The sequence below is a fragment of the Arachis hypogaea genome, chromosome 3, assembly GCF_003086295.3.
Source record: "Arachis hypogaea cultivar Tifrunner chromosome 3, arahy.Tifrunner.gnm2.J5K5, whole genome shotgun sequence".
Classification (NCBI taxonomy): Eukaryota; Viridiplantae; Streptophyta; class Magnoliopsida; order Fabales; family Fabaceae; genus Arachis; species Arachis hypogaea.
The window spans coordinates 5,877,765-5,903,188 of record NC_092038.1 but is presented as its reverse complement, the minus strand read 5'-3'; the positions used below and the strand labels follow the sequence as shown (position 1 = coordinate 5,903,188).

At 31.4% G+C, this 25,424-nt stretch overlaps 2 protein-coding genes across 2 annotated transcripts; both read right to left on the bottom strand.

Annotated features, from left to right (window-relative positions):
• Nucleotides 1-1,101: 1,101 nt before the first annotated feature.
• Nucleotides 1,102-3,982, bottom strand: LOC112789073 (subtilisin-like protease SBT1.6). The gene has a single exon (XM_025830817.3). The coding sequence runs from the start codon at nucleotides 3,772-3,774 to the stop codon at nucleotides 1,435-1,437; it is 2,340 nt and encodes a 779-aa protein (XP_025686602.1). The 5' UTR covers nucleotides 3,775-3,982; the 3' UTR covers nucleotides 1,102-1,434.
• Nucleotides 3,983-21,772: 17,790 nt separating this feature from the next.
• LOC112789072 (actin-depolymerizing factor 5) lies at nucleotides 21,773-23,506 on the bottom strand. Its single transcript, XM_025830816.3, has 3 exons — nucleotides 22,918-23,506; nucleotides 22,582-22,841; nucleotides 21,773-22,409 (listed from the first exon to the last, which is right to left on the bottom strand). The coding sequence occupies exons 1-3, from the start codon at nucleotides 22,936-22,938 to the stop codon at nucleotides 22,259-22,261; spliced, it is 432 nt and encodes a 143-aa protein (XP_025686601.1). The 5' UTR covers nucleotides 22,939-23,506; the 3' UTR covers nucleotides 21,773-22,258.
• Nucleotides 23,507-25,424: the final 1,918 nt, after the last annotated feature.

The window sequence follows — 25,424 nt, the reverse complement described above, 5'->3', positions numbered from 1 at the left end:
TAACAGTGTGGGTGCCCCAAAAGAAAATGGAATAAATAATTCAGAGTTAACGGTAACATCATTTATATAATGATCCCTGATGACTTATTGTAATCGCGTACTTGTGTTGCTCAATGCGCAAATCCAAAAACTTTTACCAAGAATATTTATTTAACAATTAGGATAAGAGTTGAGATACCATGTGAACCGGTAAAAAGACGGAGAGAACAGAAACAACAACAGGACAAGATAAGATGAAGATTCTAAACAACCCTGGTTACTTCAATATGGAATTATTTATTGTGATAAAATTAGGAATATATTGGGAATTGAGGGGAAGCTAGCAAATCCCAAATGGCATCGTAATTTAGGTTTGTTGTTCTTATATTCCTAGAGTATAAATAAAACATTGATAAATTCGTAGTGATGACTAATGGTTTATATTCCTAGAGTATGAATAAATCAATGATTCCTTCACGATATTATTTAGAACAACTTAAATTTGACATTTAAACCACTAGTGCTTATGCAGTTATGCACTCGTGTTTCCTTCAGCTATCATCATCTACTAATAGAATTGAAGAAAAGGAAACGACTGAATGGGGGCCATCAAACTTAAAAAGCTAGAAAATATGGTAAGTACTAATTAAATATGATATTGAAGTCTTGAAGGTGTTCGCGTATTACTCTCTGTATAAAGGAATTATCGTTCTTTCACTCTTTCCTAAACTCACAAGTCAAAACAGCTTTCAACTTCTACTGCGTACGTATGACATAAGATGTCCAAAAATTCAGTAAATAAATAAATAAATAAAATTGAATATTTGAAAAAAAAAATGCACTTTAGATGGGAACTTTAATAAAGTATAAACAACCAATTAACACTAGCCAGCTTGTTAATGTTAATCCCTATCGAGTCGAGTCTTGTATTGTTCCCCATTCAAACTTGAAGTCAGTTAGGTCTACAGGGTTTGGGGGACATCCTTTGATGTTAAAGTCTATTTTAGATAATAATATTTCTAGATAATTTAGCAAGAATTAGAAACTACACACTGAGATTAATTAAAACTATAACAACAGCAGAAGCAAGATGACTCGTGCTCTATTGAGACACAATTAAAATTCATGCCACAATTTTCTTTTTTTTTTCGGTATAAATAGACATCTACATGCCTACAAATACATTATAGAGCTATAGCAAACCCGAAACATTATCTTATCAAAAAAAATAAAAAAGGAGTGAAACAACAGAACTACATCTCCTCCGTAGTTGTAATCGTTTTAACAAAGGGGTTACACACATCCCTAATTAAAATAATAATAAAAAAGAAAAAAAAGCTTAAGAAATAAGAGGAATCTCTATTGTGTCTATTGGTGGGAACAGGAACAAGAACAAGTTACGGAAGTGACACTCCCGAGTGAGCATCGATCAAAGCGACAATGACCGAAAGCGCTTTATAACGGTTCTATTTGAGTAAGGACGATGGGGCTCCGAACCACGTGCTTTCCATCCGTCCACGAAAGCGACCCGAATAACGCCCCGGAAGGACCCATTTTCAGATTTCGAGTATCCCCCGTCACCGTCACCACATAGCTCCGCTTCTTCACTGATTCAGTGAACACCAACCGCGATGGCCTCACCGACACCGTCACACCCGTCGCCGGCGCCTGCACCCTTACGATGTAAACCGAGTTAGCAGGTCCAACGTTCGTCACAGTCCTAATAAACATCTTCGTCGACGATCCCCTCGAAGACGCCGGGAACATTGCCACGAGCGAAGGATAGTTTAGATTTTCCGGTAATGGCTTCCTCGCCGGGCAATTCGCCGGTGATCGAGTAATCACTTGAATCACCTTTGGACCATAACCAATCGCACATAGGAAATCAACATAATCATTGTTGGTGATATCGTAAACCAAGCCAGGATCCATTGCAAGACCTAAATTCAAATGTCCAGCACCGAAATCGTAGGGCGTGGAAGCGTTTCCGGTGGCTTCATCGATCATAGGCTGGTTTCTGTTGTCAAGTATGGTGGCGGTGGTCATCATGGCGGATCTTATAGCGGCGGGACTCCAATCAGGATGCGCTGATTTCAGCAACGCGGCGGCGCCACTCACGTGAGGAGCAGCCATTGAAGTTCCAGAAAGGATGTTGAATTCGGTTCTCCTCGAATCTGAATCGAGACCTGTAGGTCCAACAGCATCGGTCCAAGCCGCGAGGATGTTGACACCAGGAGCAATCAAATCTGGTTTGAGAATCTCAGGGTTCAAGCCGTTAGGTCCTCTTGCAGAGAACGATGCCAGAACCGGTGCCGGTTTGATTCCGAGGATCGTTCCTTTGAATTCGAGAGTTGCAGTAGGATTTGCGGTAGATGAGATGTAGGATTTGATTATGTCGCCTTCATCTGCGCCCACGGCGCACGTCGGAATTAGGTGAGCGTCGCCGACGAGGCCCTCACCGTTGGAGATTCCGTTTGCCAGGATCATTCCAACTCCACCGGCTTTCTTCACCACCAAACCCTTGGCAACCCTAGGGCTACTTCCCCGATCGCAAACCACGATTTTGCCTCTCACTAGTCTCGGATCCAGTGAATTCTCCATGCAGAGTGAATCAGATAGAACACCAGATTTCCCAGGGTACACTAATTGGTACATTTTCCCCCTCAATGGAGCTCCGGCATATAGCGATACTCCGGACAGTGTCTTTCCGTTTCCGAGAATCACCTCGGAGGGAAAATCGCGATCGATTGTGCCAGCTCCCACTGTCGTCAGCCACGGAGCAAGGTTCGTCACTGACATTCCACTAGGTCCGTCGTTACCGGCGGATGAGGACACAAAAACTCCCCTGGAAACGGCGCCGTATGAACCAATTGCAATTGGATCAAGGTAGTAAGGGGAGGCAATACCGTCACCGCCGCCGATGGAAATAGAAATCACATCAACGCCATCGTTGACGGCGGCATCGAAGGCGGCAAGGATATCAGAATCAAAGCAACCAGCATTTTTCCAGCAAACCTTGTAAACCGCCAATCGCGCTTTCGGAGCCACGCCTTTCGCGATTCCTGAAGCGTAACCGGACATGTTAGCCTGGAAAGCGTATCTACCAGCGGCGGTGGAAGCTGTGTGAGTTCCGTGGCCATCAGCGTCGCGAGGTGAACGGAATTCGATTGTTTCGTTGATTGGATTCAACGGACCAGAACTAGCACCAGCTTCGTGTCCTTTGGAGAAGTACCTTGCTCCGATGAGCTTCTTGTTGCAGCTTCTGGGCGAGAATCTCGCTCCCCTTTCACAGACACCTTTCCATCGGCTAGGGATGGGACCAAGGTTCAAGTCGGAGAAGCTCCGTCGCTCCGGCCATACACCGGTATCAAATACTCCGATGATGACGTCGGAGCCATAATCGGACTCTGACCAGAGGCCACGCTGGTTGCGGAGGCCAAGGAACTGGGGGGAGCGAGTGGTGTGGAGTTGGCGGCGGCGATCCTCGAATACAGCGAGAACCGAGGGGTGTTGGCTTATGGATGCAACCTGGTCGTCCGTGAGGACCGCAGAGAAGCCATGGAAAACGGTGTCGTATACATGGAGGATGCGGTGTTGGTCGGTGAACTCTGAAGTGTACCAGTGATAGTGTGTAGGGAAAATGGAGGGCTTGGATTGAGAATCAACACGGAAGATGAAGGTCTTCTTGGAAGGTTGATCTGAAGCGTAAGCAAAAAGGGTTTGTGAGAGTAAAATTGCAAGAATTACGGTGAAAAGAAGTGGTGGTGGTGTGGATTTCCACACAAGCTTTCCCATTGTTTCAGTAAGTACAGAGAAGCAGTGGGGGAAGTGAGTGAGAGCGAGTGTGGACTGAGAAGAAGGCTGTGTTATAATGTCCACTCAGAGTGGGACACCCCTTTCTTTTCTTTTCTTTTTTATTTTTTAAATTCACTAAAAAGTACTAAGTGAAATAATAATTGCTGCTTGTTTCTATTAACTTGATTAATTAATTAATGTGGCTACGTGTCAATAGTGTATCTCTGTGGATATTGGATCCTCTGCATAGGAGCTTCATTTGTCGTCACTCAAGTCTAATGAGTCAGCTAAATTATCCGTTGAACATTGTTTTCTGACGAAAAAAGGAAATAAATTGGGCAACGTAATAGTACAAAACTTACTCGTATCCGTATTCGTACTACCTTTATAAATTTCGTTTAGATTTCATAGTTATTACCTTATTGATATGATTAAGAACTTTTAATAAGGTTATGTGCAATTAAATTCTCTAAGTAATGGTAATGATAGAAACATAATATTTAAATTTATTTTATATAATATAATATAAAATTAATTAGTAAATTTCGATTTAGGGTTGTTGGTAGTAAATCTACCTTATTAGATTCGATTTACCTAGTATGTTGAGTGTACTAAAGTAAATTGAATGAAGTGGGTTTGATTTACGTAAGAAAAGACTATAAAAAAATCGACTATTTTATCATTTATAAACAACCATATTAAATCGAATTAATTAGGTTTAGACTATACGTTCAACTTATATAAATACCAACAACATGTTGAATCCGTAATGGAGTTACACTCAACATGACTATGGAGGATAGCTTTCTAGTTCATGTGCACTACAAAGGCACGATTGAGATAAAAACACAATCAAAAATTAAGTATGCTGATAAAAATTCGTTGAGAGTCTTTCTCAGACTTTCTATGGGTGATGGGTCTGGTTGATTTTTATAATACCGTACTATAAAAATTGGGACCGCATGGAATGAAACGAATCGATAAGTTATATTAACGAATACCTATTTCTGTTGTTCGAGATTGGGTAAATTACGACTCGTTTGTGATAGGCAGTGACGAAAATTTGCAAGTTTTATTTCATTATCATCGCCAATTTTCGAAAGTGAGAATTCCTGAACTATTGGCAAAGCTTGTGAATGTGGTCTCTAATTCAGGAAGATCGAACCGGAATCATCAATTAGTACCTTTGACAGCAGCCTCCAGTTCAACCCCTGTTGTTGCAACTTCATCTGTACCTGTAATTACATCTGCGGGAGATATGGTGGCATCTCCATCTTTTACAACTGAGCTACACCGTGACGAGATTGCAAAACAAGGTGCTAACATGAATACCCCTGTTAAGATTTCGATTTTTGGGGCGGTTGGAGAAATGGAGGCGATGGAAGATGTCCTAAGGGATGACAATGATGTAGAGCCTGCCACAATTGCTGATGACAGCGATGATGATATAGGGAGGAGTATTCTTGTTGGGCCTGGTTGAGCATAGAACTCGGAAACTCAGCAGGGGCCACACTTTTCAACTCTAGGTTTTGATGCGATGAGACCAGAGGGTTTCCGGATGTACAGTCTGATTTTGGCGCGAGAGATTCACAGGACACCGCAGGTCTAGCTGAGTTCCAAGTCGGTCAACAATTTCAGAATAAAGAGGAAGTCGTCTTATGCGTGAAGACTTATAGCATCTGTCGTGGGGTTGAGTATAAAGTGATGGAATCGAACCATTATAAGTATTCCAGCAAGTGCAAGTAGTTCGGAAATAGTTGCAAATAGTTGATTCGGATTACGCTGCGGTGGCGGAAGGGCATCTGGTGGAAGGTCAGATGATATAACATACCTCATACATGTTTGGTCACCTCGATCTCTAGTAATCACAAAAAACTTGACTATCATGTGATATCTGCTTATACCCTTCCTATGATCAGAGTTTATGCATTCGTATCCATCAAAATTCTGCAGAATGCAACGAAGACACATTTTGAGTTCAGACCTACATACAAGAATGTATGATTGGCTAAGCAGAAGGTATTTAACTAAAGCATAGGAATTATATTAAATTTAAAAAGTTAAACTAATTTGCATCATTTTCTTATTTGTACTGTCTATTTAACCTAAGAAACCTACTTAAACTCCTGAAAAACTACTAATTTAGTTAATCACTACTCTAACTAAGTATTGTTAATCAGTAAACAACTAATCTAACTACCATTTGTAGTTTAATCACAATAGTACATATAACAAAATTCTAAGCCACTTAACATCACAAACTATTATTGATATTCAATTTCAGAAACTAACTTTTTCGTCGATCGAACCAGCAATGTGGGCGATACCGTCTAACCAATAGATATGGTTGGGATCGTCTTCAATTTTCACAGTTTCAATCCTAGCGTTTTTTGGCGCAAATGTTCTCTGCATTTGATTTTTTGGATTCGAATTCCTTATATAAGCATAGAAGTACTAACCACTAGCTTCCATTCGATTTACTAGTGTTGAATTTGAATCCAATCAATTTAAATTACTAGGGCCAAAAACTATGATTTTAATTCGAAGCTAATGGTTTCGATTTGCAATGGATGAAGTTCAAAATAGTAGTTGATTCGATTTATAGAAATTTCTAATAATTTAAATTTAATTAATTCAATTTATTACTACAATGTCTAAATCAATTTTAATATATTTGATTTACATAAAAGTGTGTATTAGAATATACACTTAACGTTTTCTACTTTAGAAAATTCATATAATTTTGTTCACCAATTAATTTGTTTAAGTGATTTGTCCTTAAAATTATATTATTATTTTAAAAATAATTAATAAATATTAAATAAGATAAATTTAAACTAATATTTTATTATTAATCGAATATTATTAATAAAATAAAAAGTGAATGGAAAAATATCAGTATAAGTACAGTGATGCTGCAATACAAAACAAGACTTAACACTTCGAATGCCGGCATGAATACGACGTTGGCTGAGGCTTTCCAGTGTCCCCAATCCCATTCTCATTAGGTTTGGATCAACCCCGGCCCGTTAAATGTCAGCACTGTAATTCTTCCATATCTAGATAAGATCGTCGTGATAACAAAAAGAAAAACTAAGACAACGATATTGTACAGTTATATGGGCCAGAATTTGGATGGAAATTAATGCCATGTATTGGTCCTTAAAATCACAAGATTTGTGCTAATTATACTATACTAGCTATTAGATCAATTCCATGCTTTATAAGATCGCATAGCATCAAGATGATGTTGCATGTTCCTCTCTTTAGTCTTTATTTACTTTTTCTTTCATGGAAAAAGAAACACATTAACAACAGAATGATGTTTACCCACATTTAATAATGATGTTTATTTTGGCTAGGAAAGAAAACCGAAAATCATGTCAGAAAATCATGTGGAACATAATGAACCGTGTGGGAGCCAAATACAACCAATAACTCTGGCCCATCACATACATCCTATTCTATCCCTACATTGTCATACTTTATCCATCTTTCAATTCTTTAGGATAATGAATAATTAATGACAAGAAGATTAATATTGCTTCTAAACCACTTACTTAGATCTCATCAACAAGATTAATTAGTTGCTATAAGATTTTAACAAATTCCTTTTCATTCAGGCTCAGGTGGCTATGTACGTAGAGTTCCATTCTACATGCAAGGAGATTATACGTGTCATCATGGATGCGGCATGAGTTATCTTCTGCCCATTGAAGATAGTTCATGCACTTTTCTCCACATGCATGCCAATTAAGAGCCTTAACTACGATAACATTTTACCCATTCATATGAGAATAAGGTTCGTCATCAACTTTAAATTCTCTAATCCAATGAGTAGCGAATTACTCTTACTACTATGTATACATTATCCACTTCGAAATTTAATTTTTCAATCTGCTTAATTATCCAGTCATTAGTGAAATCTTATTAATTATTATGATTATTAAATTCTATTTCACAAAATTGAATCTATCATTTTATTAAAATACCAACAAATCAAGTACGAGTGTGCAGGATTTTTAATTTTAACCAAAAACTTCGGAAGAGATTAATACGAACGAAGACAGTTTTCTCTTTCCGATACCACATGCAATGTGGGAGTGAAAACAGAGGATCAGAAAGGTTGGAAGTTCTGCACGCAACAAAGCCAAAAGAATTAAAATTTCAAAACTAAAATCTGACCTTTTTTTTAATAGATTTAGTTTTGTCCCAATTTTTATTATATAATAAATAGGGAAAGTCTATGGTAATTAACACAACCGACAGATGTATCATTCTCTCTGTTCTTTTTTTGTGTCAACCGACAGACACATTATGAAAGCTGAATATTCGGTCACTTAATTTGATCTTCTTTTCCAAATGTTTGCCACATGATTTTTTTAGCATTTATAAAGAAAAATAAAGAAACAGCCTGATAGAGAAATCCAATTAGAATGAAAAGCAAGTGAAAAAGAAAGATTTAATAAAAGATAACAGTAAATACTAGTACCAAACTAAGCAAAGTTAAATTGCAGTACTTCTATCATCATCACAGACTTAAGCCAATTTTTTCCGAACTAATAATTGAACACGTCAATTATATAAAAATGTGAAAAATTTACTCTCTTGCGGTCAAGCTGTGTAACAAACACACGAAGAATGTTCCGACTTCCGAGTATCATTTGCTTGTCTGCAATTAAAAATTAAAGATAAAAAATAAAATATTTTAATTTTGATAATTTATTTTAAAAAAAAATTCTTAATTCTTTTTTTTTTAATTTATATAGCTAGTTGATAAAGGATAAAAATAGAAAATGAAAAATAAAAAACGCATGATTGAAAAAGCGCTAGAAATAATTAGAAGTGGATTTGTGATATTTAACTATGCATTTGTTCCTAATACTTGACTAGCAGCAGGATAAAATAGAAATAGATTAGTCTTGGCCATTATTTTATATGTGACGGTTGATATGAGTGAGTGGACTATCATCATTGAAAATCAACGATGGTGGCCGATTACTTTGTAGAGAAATTTGTGGAGCATATAATAAATATAAAAAATAAAACAAAATTAATTTTTATGATTTATTCTAAAAAAAATTCTTGAAAATTTTTTTTAGATTTGCATAGCTGGTTGATGAGAGGATAAAAATAAAAATGTAAAAGTTAGAAACATGTGGCTGAAAGGGTGCGTATAAATAATTGAAAGGAGTTTTGTGATGTTCGACTATGCATTTGCCCCTACTTAATTAGCAGCGAAAAAAAGGCAGAGGTATCAGAAAAAAAGTAGAGGTAGACTAGTGTTGTCCATTATACTATATCGAACGGTTGATACGAGTGAGTGAGCCATCATTATTGAAAATCAACAATAGCTTATTGCTTTAGTGAAAACTTGTGGGGCGTACACTAAAGATAAAAAATAAAAATATTTTGATTTTGGTGATTTGTTCTAAATTTTTTTTTTAAAAAAGTTCTTTAGGTTTGCATAGCTGGTTGATCAGAGGTTAAAAACAAAAAATGTGAAAGTTAGAATCTTGTGGTTGAAAGGGTGCGTAGAAACAATTAGAAGAGGTTTTGTGATATTCGACTATGCATTTGTCGTTACTTGACTAGCAACAGAGAAAAAGTAGAAGTATATAAAAAAAAGCAGAGGTAGATTAGTGTTGCCCATTATACTGAATCTGACAGTTGATACGAGTGAATAGGCCATCATCATTGGAGATCAACAATGGCTGATTGCTTTTCAGAGAAACTTGTGGGGAGTGCACTAAAGATGAAAAATAAAAATATTTTACTTTTGGTAATTTATTTTAAAAAAATCTTTAAATTTGTATAGTTGGTTGATGAGGGATAAAAATAGAAAATGTGAAAGTTAAAAGCGCGTGGTTGAAAGGGCGTGTAGAAACAATTAGAAGAGGCTTTGTGATATCCGGCTATGCCTTTTCCCTTACTTGACTAGCAGTAAAAAAAAAGTAGAGGTATCAGAGAAAAAGCAGAGGTAGGCTAGTATTACAGATTATCCTATATTTGACAGTTGATACAAGTGAGTGGGTCATCATAATTGGAGATCAAAGATGGCTAATTGCTTTGCAGAGAAACTTGTGGGGTCGCATTAAAGATAAAAAATAAAAATATTTTAATTTTGGTGATTTATTCTTTAAAAAAAAATTAGATTTGTATAACTCATTGATGAGGGGTAAAAACAGAAAATGTGAAAGTTAAAAGCGCATGGTTGAAATGGCGAATAGAAACAACTAAAAGAGGCTTTGTGATATTCGATTATGTATTTGTCCCTACTTGACTTGTAGCAGCAAAAAAGTAGAAGTAGGCCAATATTGTTCATTAACTTATATCTGATGATTGATACAAGTGAGTGGCCCATCATCATTGGAGATCAACGGTGGCTGATTTCTTTGTAGAGAAACTTATGGGATGTGCACTAAAGAATAAAAATAAAAATATTTTAATTTTGGTGATTTATTCTTAAAAAAATATTCTTAAAATATTCTTTAAATTTGTATAGATGATTGATGAGAGGGTAAAAACAAAAAATTGAAAGTTAGAAGTGCATGGCTGAAAGGACGTGGAAATAATTGGAAGAGGTTTTGTGATATTTTATTATGCATTTGTCCCTACTTGACTAGCAGTAGGAAAAATGCAGAGGTATCAGAAGAAAGCAGAGGTAGGTTAGTGCTGTCGATTATCCTGTATCTGACGGTTGATACGAGTGAGTGGGCCATTATTACTGAAGATCAACGGTGGCTGATTGTTTTGCAGAGAAATTTGTGGAGTTTGCACTAAAGATAAAAAAATAAATATATTTTAATTTTGGTAATTTTTTCTCAAAGAAAAAATTTTGAAAATTTTTTTTAGATTTGTATAGCTGGTTGATGAGGAAGTAAAAATAGAAAATCTGAAAGTTAGAAGCGCATGGTTGAACGTTGCGTAGAAACAATTGAAAGAGGTTTTGTGATATTCGACTATGTATTTCTCCTACTTGACTAGCAGCAGAAAAAAAGTGACCATTGATACGAGTGAGTGGATCATCATCATTGGAGATCAACAATGGCTGATTGCTTTTGTAAAGAAACTTGTGGGGCGTGCACTAAAGATAAAACATAAAAAATTTAATTTTTAGTGATTTATTCTTGAAGAAAAAATTCTTGAAAAAATTATTTAGATTTGTATGGCTGGTTGATGAAGGGATAAAAATAGAAAATGTGAAAGTTAGAAGTGTGTGGTTGAAAAGACGCGTAGAAACAATTGAAAAAAGATTTGTGATATTCGACTATGCATTTGTCTCTACTTAACTAGTAGCCAGAAAAAAGCAGAGATAGGTTAATGTTGTCCATTAACCTATATCTAACGGTTGATACGAGTGAATGGACCATCATCATCGGAGATCAACAGTGACTGTCTGCTTTGCAAAAAAAATTGTAAGACGTGCACTAAAGATAAAAAATAAAAATATTTTTATTTTGGTGATTTATTTTTAAAAATTTATTTTGAAAAAATTCTTTTAGACTTGCATAGCTGGTTAATGAAGGAATAAAAATAAAAAAATATGAATGTTAGAAGCGCGTGGTTGAAAGGACACACAGAAATAAGTAGAAGTTTTATAATATTTTACTACACATTTGTCAGAAATTAATTTAGTTATGGATCAAATAATGGTGATAATCATCAATATGGATGTATGGTGTGTTGTCCACAAATGTGGACCTGCGTACATCAATCACCTGCAAAACGCAAGTAACGTTTTGCTTGGGACGAAGTACAAAATTCTGCCACCTACTGCAAAACGCAGGCTGCGTTTGGCAGGAAAGGGAGTCCAAAAAGCAAAACGTGTCTTGTGGCTCCCTGCATGCAGATAGGAGCAGTCTTTGGCCAATCTGGGGTTCATAAAACGCAGGTTACATTTGGCCAGCGTAAAAACAAGTCGCAGGTTGCATTTGGCAGCCTCCAGCCTTGCATGCGTGACATGTGTTGACAATAGGAGGTGAAACCAGTCTTTTTAAAGGCAAAACACAGGCAAGAAAAACAATGTATTGAAAAAGAGTGAGACATTGTGATGTGAGAGTGAAAGAGAGGGTAAGTGAACATTATAGTGAATACTGAAAGGGAGGGTTAGGGGTTAAAATATTGTGCTGATGTGGAGAAAGAAAAAGACCGAAAAAGAGTTTAGGTTCAACTGAGGAAAGAAGAAAAAATATGGTGCGTAATTTTACTAGACCTGAAGAACGCATCATTGAATATTTTGATCATTTTTAATGGATAATTTTTTTTTAAATCTTTTGATCAATAGATAAATATATTTATTTGTATTTTATGTGTTTGTGTTTTAATTATTATTATTATTATTATTATTATTATTATTATTATTATTATTATTATTATGCTTAAGTCTCGGAAAAATTCAAAAAAATTGTTACGATGGTTAATGTATATATAATAGAATACTGTTTAGGGTTCCGAAAAAAAAGGTTATCATGGTTTTTTAATAATAAATAATAATACTGTTAATTAAATAAATGTTTATCATTTTTAATAATTTATTAATGTTTTTTTATTAATATAATAATAAAATACCGTTTAGGATAATAATAATAATAATAATAATAATAATAATAATAATAATAATAATAATAATAATAATAATGATAATAATAAATTGTTATTTATTTTCTAATAATACAAAATTAAAGGTTAATATATTTTCTAAATAAATTATTAATCGATATTATATAGAATTTAAATAATTATTATTTTTTTTGTAGGTTATCAGGAATTTATTGTCTAAGAAACTCAATCTGTCAGATATCTTTAACGAGATAGCTGCAGCAGCACTAGTATTGACTGGGTTTCAATACGTTTCGCGAGTAGGTGAAATGAGAGGTCATTCTGCACTATTGACTACCTTGGTGGAACGCTGGAGGACAGAGACTCACATAATTTAATCATTCGGTCGGTGAAGTGATGGTGACGCTAGAAGATGTGAGCTATATTCTTGGTTTCTCGATTAATGGGGAGACCGTTACGGGTAGATCAGGCAGCAGTCACTAGTTTTTGGTGGAGAACTGCATTGCGTGTTTTGGTCGGGAGCCTGGTCTGCAAGATCACATGTCGGGGAAGGTTAATCTTGCATGAATTTGGCGGTGCAGAGACACCGAACCGTGTGACACTCAGGAGTCTATTGAACGGTACGTCCGGACGCACATTTTCTGCATGCTCGGAACAGTTGTGTTTCCGGATAAGTCGACCACTTCATTGAACTCGAAGTTTCTACCGCTACTTCGGAATTTCCACCGAATTTCAGCATACAGTTGGGAGCAATCAGTATGGCGTACCTATACAGATCGCTGTGCCTTCACCTACGACATGCGCACCACTATCAGTCAGACAAGGCAAATAAAATAAACACTACAAGCAACTTGAATTAATAATCATAACATACCCATGTTCGTATACTCAAGAAATTCCGGGGCATGCATGGTTTCGAAATCTAGAGTCCACATAAAAGATGGAACACCCAATGGGTGCTGGCTTACAATCGCATCCGCCTCATTTTGCATCGTTGGATTGCCTGCCAAGTCTCCGTCATCGTTTTCTTCATTGACTTCATAGTTGGCTTCGAACTCCTCTTCACTGTCACTATTATCTTCTCCCCAATCTATATCCCCGAGCTCATCAACATTGACCTCCTCGCCAACCGCGCCCAACCCTGACTGCTGTTCGAATTCAACGTACAGCTCTATCATCGGCACGTGAAATCGGGTTTGTTGATAAATACATAACTTCTGCTGCATATTGGCATCGTCTGTGATGGGCATCATTTGAAACTGTATCAGCCCACCAAATACTTGTACAGGATTCCTATATAAAATATTGCTCACCCTTTTCGAAATGTGGTTTTGAATGTTATTACAAAGTCCATTTTGCAACTCTACAAAACTCATGGTACATGGAATAGAAAATGACAACGGACATTCACAAACAAAAGTCACTCCTTCATGTGTGTTTGATATAACCTCACCATTATAATACACTTGTAAATTTGCAATATTTTCTATAACTTCAACCTCACCTAATCCAACTTTTTTGACACACCTAATTGACAAAAAAAGTTAGAACTACGGCATATGTGCAAGAAAGAAGAATAAAATGAGTAAAAATGGAGTGAGTCAAGCTGAATGAGAGTCTTACTTTATATTTATAGGCCGGACTCTTAGTTAAAATATTTTTTTTAAACAAAATATAACTTACGTTTTTAGTTTTTTTTTTTTAAAAAAGGCTGATAGCACATGAAACGCAAATGAAAAAAAAAAGTGTGCCTTTATCACTACTTAAAAATGAAAAAAATAAAAACAAAACTAAAATGTTACATAAGTTTTGACCAAATATCATAGCAGTGGAAATTTTATCTATGCAGCTATTTCATTGTTCAACACCAATATCAAATCTATAACAAAAAAAAAAGTCTGCATTTGTCTCTACTTAATTAACAAAAAAAATATATCAAATAAAAAATAAATATAAATTAATATTATCTATTATCCTGTATGTGACGATTTATAAATGAGTGGATTATTATTATTAAAAATTAATAATAGCTGATTTTTTTTGCAAAAAAATTTGTGAGATGTACACTTCATGTAGTGATTTTAGTCATTTACAGTCTTTAAAATAGACTGTTCATGCTCCTCTTCCATGCGGTATAGATCTACTTAAATTAACATGTTTCTTCTTTTTTTTTAATTAAAATTTTATTTATTCTGTTAATATAATAAATAAAATATATTTATATTTATCTTTTTTATACTATAGATGAAATATGTATTACGAATTAAAATTTTAAATATTTTAAAAATATTTATCTCGAATTTATTTATTTGTTAAAAAACTCATTATTTTAATAATTTTATGATAAAATATGATCAGTAATTCAGTATCTCCCTTTTTCTGTTAGCTGGAAAGTAAATATTGTCAGAGGTTGGTGCAAAGATGCCGAGTCAACTAGGAATAGAACTATATTAAAAGAGAAGAGAAATATCTGAAAAAATTCTGAATTCTGAAGCATTAATGTGATTGACAATTGACAAACGAGACATTATTTCAAGCCATTCATGTGCGCAATCATAGCAGAGATAAATGGAAGCCTCCAACACAATAATCATACCACTTTATTATCAAATATTTATATTTTATACACATAAATAAACTGTTCAAGTGTCAATAATTTTTTTTTGTACTGAAAAAACTAACATAAAAATGTGTTGATTACTATTTTGAACTAGGTTGTGGATGATCTTTAAAAAAGGGTGTTTAGATTCTTCTTTTGACCCATATTTTTCAAACAGATCTTGTTATTTATAATCTACCTCTTTTTAAAGTTCCTTAACTAGAAATCAATTCATGTGGCTTTATTACTTGTTGACTAGATTATACTACACAATAGTATTGTCTGCTATCATTTTCAAAATTGGTTGGTACAAGTGAACTGTCTCCCTGAATAGATTTTACATACAAGATTATGAATTTACACATTCTCTTTTATTTTAAAGAGAACTTACCTAATGATCATTTTCAACATAAACTTGCATAGACAGTTCTTTACATAATTTTTTTTTCTGATTAAAAGGGGGCTAAACGCCCAATATATGATGATATACTCTCTATAGTAAATGCTTTTTTTTTTTTGGTGTACTATAATAAATGCTTTTTGGTAAAGAAGAGAGTATCATAGTATCATAACTATCATCATGTTGTTATTTGTACCTTTTGTCCGCAAGGACCCAACCCTTGTCAATTATGGGTCCTTCGTTTGGGCCAAAGTTTAATTGCAGGTGCGCGACCAGTGGGCCTAGTGATCCCTGTTGGAGTTGATAAATTGGATCATTTATTCTGGGCTTATGGCCCAAATTTTAAGAAGATAGGCGATATGTGGGTCCAGTTAAAATTTGAAAGGTTATGGTCCATTTTGGATGTACATCCAAATAAATCCTCCTTAACAAATTTTTTAACAATCCATCTTAAGGAATACTCTTTAGTAATGACCCAAAAAAAAAAAGGAATACTCAACGGTTTAACTCAATATTTTTAAAAATACAAAAGTTATTAGTTGAACTAATTAATCTAATTATAATTAAATAATTATACAAAATTTTATTCTATTTTTTTAAATATATTTTTAAATTTTATTTTTATATTAAATTAACTATTATTTTTAAAATTTAATAATTTATTAATTAGTTTATACTTCAAAATATCATATAATTATAGGAAATAAAAAGTATATTGTACCTAATAAAGAATATTTTTGTCTCCTCTTTTAATTTGCAAATATGTAATAAAATTTAATATTATTTTAAAAATTTTGCATGATTAAGAAAAATGGTTAATTGAAAAATAATGAATACAAAACTAAAATTAAAATTAAATTAAAAATATAAAAAATTTAATTGAATAAGTTATATAATATAAGAATCACAAGAACTAATATAGTTAAGTTGTACAACTGATATTAATGAACTATAACTCAAATGATATAGTTTTTTATATTTATCTAAAAATGAGGTGTTTAAGTCTCATTCTTAATTTTAGACAAAAAAAAAAAAGAATTGTACAACTGATATGAAATAGTTTAATTTATTATGCATTTTCAACTAATACTTAACAGTGTACAAACTAAACACTTAAAAGTATAATCAACATAGTAAGTCTATTAAGATTGAATTGGCTAACTAGTTTTTTTTCTTTTTTACTTAAGTTTAGAATATCCGACCAAAAAAATTGTTTAATGTTTAGAATATATACAATGTAATTTTCGAGTGCATAAAAAAATTGTATATACTTGATATTAAGAATTCAAATTGGTATTGATAATATGATAGTCTTCTTTAATATATTCTTGTCCGGTGTATAAATATAAGAATAAAATATTTATATAAAACCAAAACTAAATCAATATTATTTAATCATTTAATATATGAATTCGATTTATGTTTAAATATAATGTTTTATGTAATTCGGTACATATTAATTTGATTTACTACTAAAATAAATAAATTTGATTTATATAAATATATAAATGAAGATATTTAATAATATTTTTTATTTTAGATGATTCAAATAATATTGGATTATTTTTTGTTTATATAAATGTTTTATCCTAGATATAATCTAATGAATAACCATTTGAAATTAAAGTAGTGGATAGAACGTTGCTTAAAAAGTGTTCGAACTTTGCAAAGTCCCACGTCGACCATGAACTTTTAATAACAATAGGAAGTAGCCTATAATCCTATATAAGGTTTACCACAATTTTCTAAAATGATCGAGCCAAAAAATTTTAATAATAAAGATAAAAATAATATTATAAAAAAAAATTAGTGTGCATATATTTAAATATCCAACTAATTAGGTATATTAATCAAATTTTTAAAATTTTAATTTTAATATACCAAAAAATATATTAGTCTATTTTTTTTAGTGTTTTGACAATGTTACAATATATATTTATTATTAATATTAGTGTTTTGTATTACCAAGTATTCTGTGCCTATTAAATCACATCTTTATTAACTATTTTTTATATAATACATAAAAAATTCATAACTAAATAGTTAAAAGATTTATACAAGATTCTACTCTAATTATATAAGAGATACAAAAATAAATAAATATAATAAAAAATAAAGTATATTTTTGTCCTTAACGTTTGGGGTAAGTTTTAAAGTTATTCCTAACATTTCAATTGTCATATTTAAGTCCCTAACGTTTTAAAATTTACTCAATATTGTTCTGCCGTTAGGGATCCATTAACAGAATTGACAGCAAGACAAAATTGAGACGATTTTAAAACGTTAGACACTTAAATAGGACAAAAACGTTGGCGACAAAAACAATACATAGAAATAAATTTTAATTTTATCCTTCAATAATATCAATTTTTTACTATACATAGTATTCAATTATTTTTTAATCACATCTAAGAAAATTACACCTAATCACATTACTTTCATTCTAAATAAATTAATTTTTTTATAATTTTACACTTAAAAATTTTTAATTATCATGAAATATTTATAAAATGACTAGTACATAAATTTGCAAAAAAAATAATATATATATAATAAAATATAAATTGTACTTTTTGTCTTTAACGCATCAAAATTCTTTAATGTTTAATTTAGTTAAACTTTATTTTTAATTTTATTCTTCAATAATATTAAATTGTTACGATAAATAATTATTTAATTATTTTTTAAATTTTATTTTTAATCACATTATTTTTTAAGTGAAATTATTTTTTATTAAGAGTAAAATTAAATAATTTTAATAATTTTAATTTTTAATAAACTTGAAAAAATAATTATGGTAATAATAACAACTAATTAAATCACGTCGTGTAATTATTATGATTCGGCTGTTATATTGTATTGTAATGTTAAAAACTTACATACCTCTTGCAATTAATAAAAAATATTGAAGTGATAAATTTAATTCAACTGATAAAATGTTGATGAAATTGTCAATTTTAAATTTAATAAAATATTATATAAATTAAACTTTATTTTATTTAATTATATAATATATGTAAAACATGTGAGATAATAATTTCAATCATTTTAGTTTTTAATAAATTTTAATTTTTTATTCGATAATTTTAATTTTATTTTTAATAAAAAATAAATTCACTTAAACAAAATAATATGATTAAGAATAAAATTAAAAAAATAATTGAATAATTATTTATCATAAAAATTTGATACTATTCAAGAATAAAATTAAAAATAAAGTTTAATTAAATTAAACATTAAAAATTTCAATACATTAAACATAAAAGGTACAATTTATATTTTATTGTATATATATATGATTATTTTTCACAACTTTATATACTAGTCATTCTACAAATATTTTATGATGACTAAAAATATTTAAATGTAAAATTATAAAAATATAAATTTATTTAAAATGAAAGTAATGTAATTAAGTGTAATTTACTTATATCTAATTAAAAAATAATTGAATACTATGTACAGTAAAAAATTGATATTATTGAAGGATAAAATTAAAATTTATTTTTATGTATTCTTTTTGTCTCCAATGTTTTTGTTCTATTTAATTTCCTAACGTTTCAAATTCGTCTCAATTTTGTCCCGCATTCAATTCTGTTAACGGATTCCTAACGGCAGGACAACATTGAGTCAATTTTGAAGTTGGGGACAAAAATGATACTTTACTCTATAATAAATAAAATTATGATGTGAGACCTGTTTCGAGGGACAACGTTTGACGTCTGTTAGTACTAAGGTACTGCTGTTCGAGTTGTCTATTAGTATCAAGGTACTGCAGTCCGAATTTCTCGTGAGGAGGCAGAGATGATACCCTTACTGTGATACTTAAGTTAACATAGGTTTTAGGATTAACATAGGGTGTAGTATATTTTTATTTAATTGGTGGTTGTTCATGTTGTTCAAAATAGTCATTGTTTACTTAGCACTCTCCTTAAGTTAACATAGGTTTTAGACAGGTTTTTAGTAGATTGGGTTCGAAGTATACCTGAAGATATCAACGTATTTATAGTAATAAATATAAAATTGATAGAGTAGTTTCACCTTTAATTGTGGATATCCGTTCTTTTTTGGTAGAAAAGTTATTGAGATCTCATTTTTAGATGAGTTGAAGAGATTGCAGAAGTTAGTTACTGATTCGAGAAAGTAGAACTTGCATTGTATAATAGCGTCGCGCACGACTCTATGAGGTTGGACAAGTGTTGATCCAATTATAGTTGTTAGAATCGAAATCGGTGATCGAACTAATCAGATTACTGAGTACAAATATAGATATAAACTAAATTATATATTTTTTGTGTGTAAAATTTCTATAAATATGAGTATAAATTATTACTGATTAAATACTAACCAAAAATAAAAATTTTTGTTGATGATGTAATATCATTATTTATTTATATGTTATTTTTGTTATGTTATATCAGAGACTTGGGTGCATTCTTCTTTATTGATAACTTGGATGGCCTAAAGTTGAGTCTGGGATAAAGGTTTCTTTAATGTTTTATTTTCCCCTGCGTGCCATTGATTGAGCAAATTAGAATGTGAAACATTTTTTTTGGTTGTTACAAAACATAATAATGAATAAACAAGTAAACAACAGACTAAGAGTATTAATCATTGACCACTTACTAGTTACTAACTTACTACTGTATCACTCTTCATTATTATTCCTTATTGAGCATTCCATGGGAATAATTTTTTTTCACACATTTCGCTATTAAGAATAGTTAATATAACAAAGCTATGTATCGCCATGTTAAATTTTCGTGCCGGTATACCCTAAAGTTATAAACAACACTCCGAGAGTTCGTTTTTTTTTTTACTTTACTTTTTTGGTAATTAAAAGTCAGCTATATATGTGTGGGTACTGGGTTATTAGATTATTAGTCACTTGATTCGGTTGTTATGGCAAATGATTCCAATCAAGGGGCAAGACTGATGATACCATTATTAAGAAGAATAATCAGCAAAAATTTAAAAAAGAGAGTTGTTGAGGTGGGGTTGTAACAAATAATAATTAAAAAGATAAATATGAATAGGTGATAAGCTTTCATTTCATATGGTCACAAGTCGATGTGTCCACAGCAACACGAAAACGACACACCATTAAAAAAATTAAAATGAAAATTACTTATGAACCTATATATATGAAAGAATTTCAGGTGTTCTTGAAATATTAATATTTTAAAAATTTTAATCGTTAATTTTAATTATAAAAAATATATATAATATATAAATTAAAATTAACAGTAAAAATTATCTGAAAATTTTTTCATATACATACATTTATATCTCAACCAATAATACTTGTTTGGGAATATGTCATGTCATATCATATACGTAATTACTATATATGTTTCATGAAGACTACGTACTCGAGTAACTAATTTGTTTCCAGAATGCGATGCTTTTAATGGATATTTTGGACACAACTTTACTTATACATAAATACGTGTCTCAATCGTGTTTTTAATTAGGATTATTGAATCTTCATTCGTTGCGTGTACAAATTAAAGTGAAAATGGAATTTTAGAGAGAAGATTAATAATGGCTACACCGCTACGGCTTGTGGTTAAACATTGCAAGAGATTCTTAATTTATCGCATTCATAGAAAATGAAAAATGATGCACTCATATCTTCTCAAAAGTCGTCATCATATGCCATACTCAAGCACAATGGCATCATCATCGAAGATTTTCAACCCATAACACTTCAGAGTTTTTATCAACCAGTAATTGAAATTATTAGGCAACATAACAACAAATAATATAAATCAAAATAGCTTTTGATATGGCCTTATATTATTGAATTGAAGTTAGTTCGGTCCAATTGAATTTCGTAAATTTAATCATTTAATGACTAACTAGTGGTGCGAACATTTTCATGGAATGTTTAGCATAATTGTAATTGAGTTTATAAGATAAGATGCCTGGCATGTTGAGAAAGACAAAGTAAGAATGAAACCATAGTAGCTTCCGATAATTATTTCCAAGAAATTTCACTATGATGGTACATATATATACAACCACATTGGTAATCAAATGATACAAATTTGTGCACGGCATTACATACTTTCAATTTTGTTGGCTGTTCAAAAGATAAAAAAGACAATCCCCCCTCTTTTCCTCTGCCTCTCGCTACCCAAAAATAAAAAAGGGAAAAAAAAGGGGGGGGGGGGGGGGTTAAAGTCAAAAGTAGAAAAAAAGCTCAATCTAGAAACAATTCATTTATTAATAAATTTCATACATAGATGTATCTAATCTAACACCTACATTTGACTTATTAAGGGTTTCCGACGGATGCTTAATTAGTATTAATTAATTTAAAATTCGTATTATATGTCATACATAAAAATATTACTCCCACTCTATGAGTAGAGGCAGCAACCATTGTGGAATGTGGACTAAACACTAAGAAACCCAAAATAGCAAAGTGACAATTAAGGGATAAGGATGAATATATATAAGAATGCAAAAGCATTAATTACATAAGTGGCAAGGCATAAACTTTGCTTGTCAAAAGTTATATGCATTCCTTCCATTGAACAATTGTGTTTCATGATTAAAAGAGATTACAGCCAAAGTTTTTATGTCCTCATCATACACCCGACACTCATATTTTACACATAAATAACTCAATTATTATATCATGACACTAAAGACGGAAGATTAATTAGATGCCACCCCCACTCACATTATTATTCACAATGGTCCCAGATTCAAAGCTAGCTAAGAAGGGGGTGGCACATGGCACACAGTCATTGGCTTAGCTTGGAGTAATTGTAATTTAATTTACCCGCTTGATTTAATAAAAGAGAGTGAGATTGGTGGATTAATTGATTAGCTTTGGGACATAACATAAAGTAGTCCCATATTTTCAGACTGAAAAAGATAAAAAAGAAAAGAAAAAAAGGGCATACGTTATTTTATTTAGCCCTGTCTTGAATTACATCGAATCCCATCTCAGCTGGATCCGTGGCCTGAAGCTCATAGCTGATTCCATCCAATGCTCTTCTCAGACCATCCTTCGATGTTGCATATAGAATCTTAGCTCTTATCCTTGATGCTGTTGGAGACCTGCACAAATTTCAAGTCAGGTTGGATCGAATTGGGTCTAATTAGTCAAATTTCTAATAGAAAAATGCTAGAAGACCGTCACAATTTATTATTTTTAGTCATCAGTTAAATATAATTAAAAACAATAAATTTTGATGGTGTTCTAAAATTCGTCATTCTGATAAACACATACCATGCAATGAAGAATATCTTGCTTTTGCGGCAGTTATCAACCGTGACAAAATCGAAGTCGAAGACGGCATATCTGCAGTCATCTTTAGGCAAGGAAGCGGCAAGATCGGCATAGCCCTCGCCGGGAGCACCGACCTTGTCGACTTTGACAAGCCTTGAGCCTTCATCGATCTTGAACACTATGTATCTGTGAACCTTCTTCCACTTCATCTCCATGAATGAGTTCTTGCACTCATCCGTCACCCACATCCCTGTTGTCGCCTATATAAACCAAACAAATTAAAAAACTTGAAGAAATATTGCAGATGAGTGAGAAGAGAAGAAGTGGAGGAGTTACCATCTTGAATGCCATCGCCATTTTGATGAGTTGAGAGGATCGGAGGAGGAGGACCAAGGAATTTAAGTATATCAAAGTGTTTGCTTTTTTCTAAGTATGTCTGAGTGGGTGAGGTGGAATATAGGCATATATATAATGAGCAAGTGGTCGATAATGCCACTGTTATTTCTTTTTATTTACAGCTATGTCCTCGATTCTGCCCCTTGTTTTTTAAGCTCGCTTGGACTTATTGAGAAGGACTACTAAATAATGTTAACATGTACAACCAACAAATAATAATGCTAAGTGAAAATTTCTCTTTTCATATTAATTATTTGATAAAATATACCTCAAGTAAAAATAACTTTTCAGCCTTTAGTTCTGTATTGGTTATGCAAAAAAAAAAAAAAACTTTTCCCTAAAGTTTTTGTTTTTCTTGTATATATACTATATACATTTTTATTTGTTAATGCTTAAAAGAATGTTATGCATGCAATAAAAATAGACAAAAGGATCGTTTCTGTTTATTAAAAGGGTGGGAAAATGAATCTATTTGAGTGCATATGAAATCTTGATCAGACGTACGAAGAGGAAGGCATTTCTTTCACAGTGCTCGGGAATCGGAATTCCAACGTCCTATTTGAAAACAGAGTATTATGTGTAACATTAAGCATTTAATTTAGGAAAAGGATAGGTGGTCTAACATGTTTCTTACTCTCAACTTTTAGTTCTTGATTCATAAATTAAATTTAAAGCTTTTTATATTGTTATCATTTAAAATTTCATATATATATAATTATTTATATTTTATTACTTATTTTATTTACACTGGTTGCAAAAAAAATACATACATGGAATCGATATAAATAACATATTTTTGTTAAATATCTCGTCAACAAATAAAATATGTTATAAGATAAAAACATTCACGCTATTCGTACTATTTACATATGGAAGAGGGAGATGAGCGCGGAGAGAGTGGTAGTGGGGTTTCCCAAAGATTTACAAACTGAAATTTGAATAAAATTGATTTTGCAAATTTGATTTTGATAAAAAGTAAGATTGTGTTAAGTGATTTATGTTTGTAATATTTATATCAAAATGAATTTTAGTAAAATAAATATTGTTTAGATTACACTACTCAAAATCACTTTTAAATACAAAATTACTAAAATAGATATTAATTTAAATAATTTTTATATATTATTTTATCATTTTAATTTAGATATTTAAATAGATTTTATTAATTAATTCTATAATAAAATTAATATTTATACACTAAAATAAAAATAATATATAAAAATTGACAAAATATACTTTTAATTAAAATTAACAAAATATAAATTTTAGAGAGTACTAAGAATAATAAAAAAATTAAATATTTACCTTGGTAGTAATTGAAATAAATAAAAAAATTGTTATGATTTTTTTATATAATATATTTTTAGTACTTTTAGTACTCTTTTTTAGTATGCTATAATCTTTTATTATTATTATTTACAATTAATTTTTTGTTTAATTTACTTTTTTAATAGGATCAATAAATTATATTATAAAAAAATAATAAAAATAATACAAAAAAATTTACAATTATAAAAGTGTATAATATTAAATAAATAATTAATAAAAAATAGTAAATAATAGAAAAAAATAGTTCATATAAACAAAAATAATATAAATAATACAATAGTATAGATAAATGATAAAGTTCGTAAAAGATAAATAAAGATTGAGTATTGATGGCTAAAAGTCCGTTGGTGAAACGCAGAAGTTTAAAATTGTTACTTTTTGAAAACGTGGTTTTGAATGCAAAATCACTTCTGCGTTCATGAACCAAAAGTTTGTCAAACCAAAAATTGAAGCTTTCAAGATGTCTAAACGCACTTCTTCTCTTTGAACGCGTTCGCCAAACACACCCTTAATCAGCCAACTTAAACAACTAAATTAATTATATTAATTTTAATTTATTTTAGTAAATTATAATTTCAATAATTGTTATTAATGATTATTTTAAAAAATTAGGATTTAGTATTCATCGCGCACGAAAAACGTAATTAACGTGATTTATGGTTCCGTTATTGTGCTATCTTCTTTTACATCCTGAGAGTTCCATCTCATTAATGATTACGTTTTTTTTTTTCTTCAAGTGGGTTGCATTTGGTTAGTCTTATGTAAATGTTTCTTTTGTATACTAAATGGATGTTATTTTTTTCAATTGATTGGATGTTTCTGTGACGGAATTGATGTTATTTGAGAATATAAAAAAGAAGTTTTTCTGTAATTATTTTTTGAAGCACCCAATGACAAAACTAAAAAAGATAGCCATAGCTCCGCAATTTAATCTCTTCCATTTATTCATTGATTTCATTGAATAAGTTGCTCTTAGTTCACTAACACAAGTCACAAATAATTTATCTAACAAATATTGAAAGAAACATCCCAAACCCTGTCGAAGAAACATTCGGAGATTTTAGAAGAAAACACCAGTTAACTAACAGATAGTCATCGATGAGCGATTCTAGGAAAAA

Bases quoted from the DNA above. Each gene is read 5' to 3' on its own strand.
- LOC112789073 (XM_025830817.3), bottom strand. From the start codon at position 3,774: ATGGGAAAGCTTGTGTGGAAATCCACACCACCACCACTTCTTTTCACC.
- LOC112789072 (XM_025830816.3), bottom strand. From the start codon at position 22,938: ATGGCGATGGCATTCAAGATG. The intron at 22,842-22,917 runs GTAACTCCTCCA...TGGTTTATATAG, and splicing joins TGGCGATGGCATTCAAGATG to GCGACAACAGGGATGTGGGT. The intron at 22,410-22,581 runs GTATGTGTTTAT...AAATTTGTGCAG, and splicing joins AAGATATTCTTCATTGCATG to GTCTCCAACAGCATCAAGGA.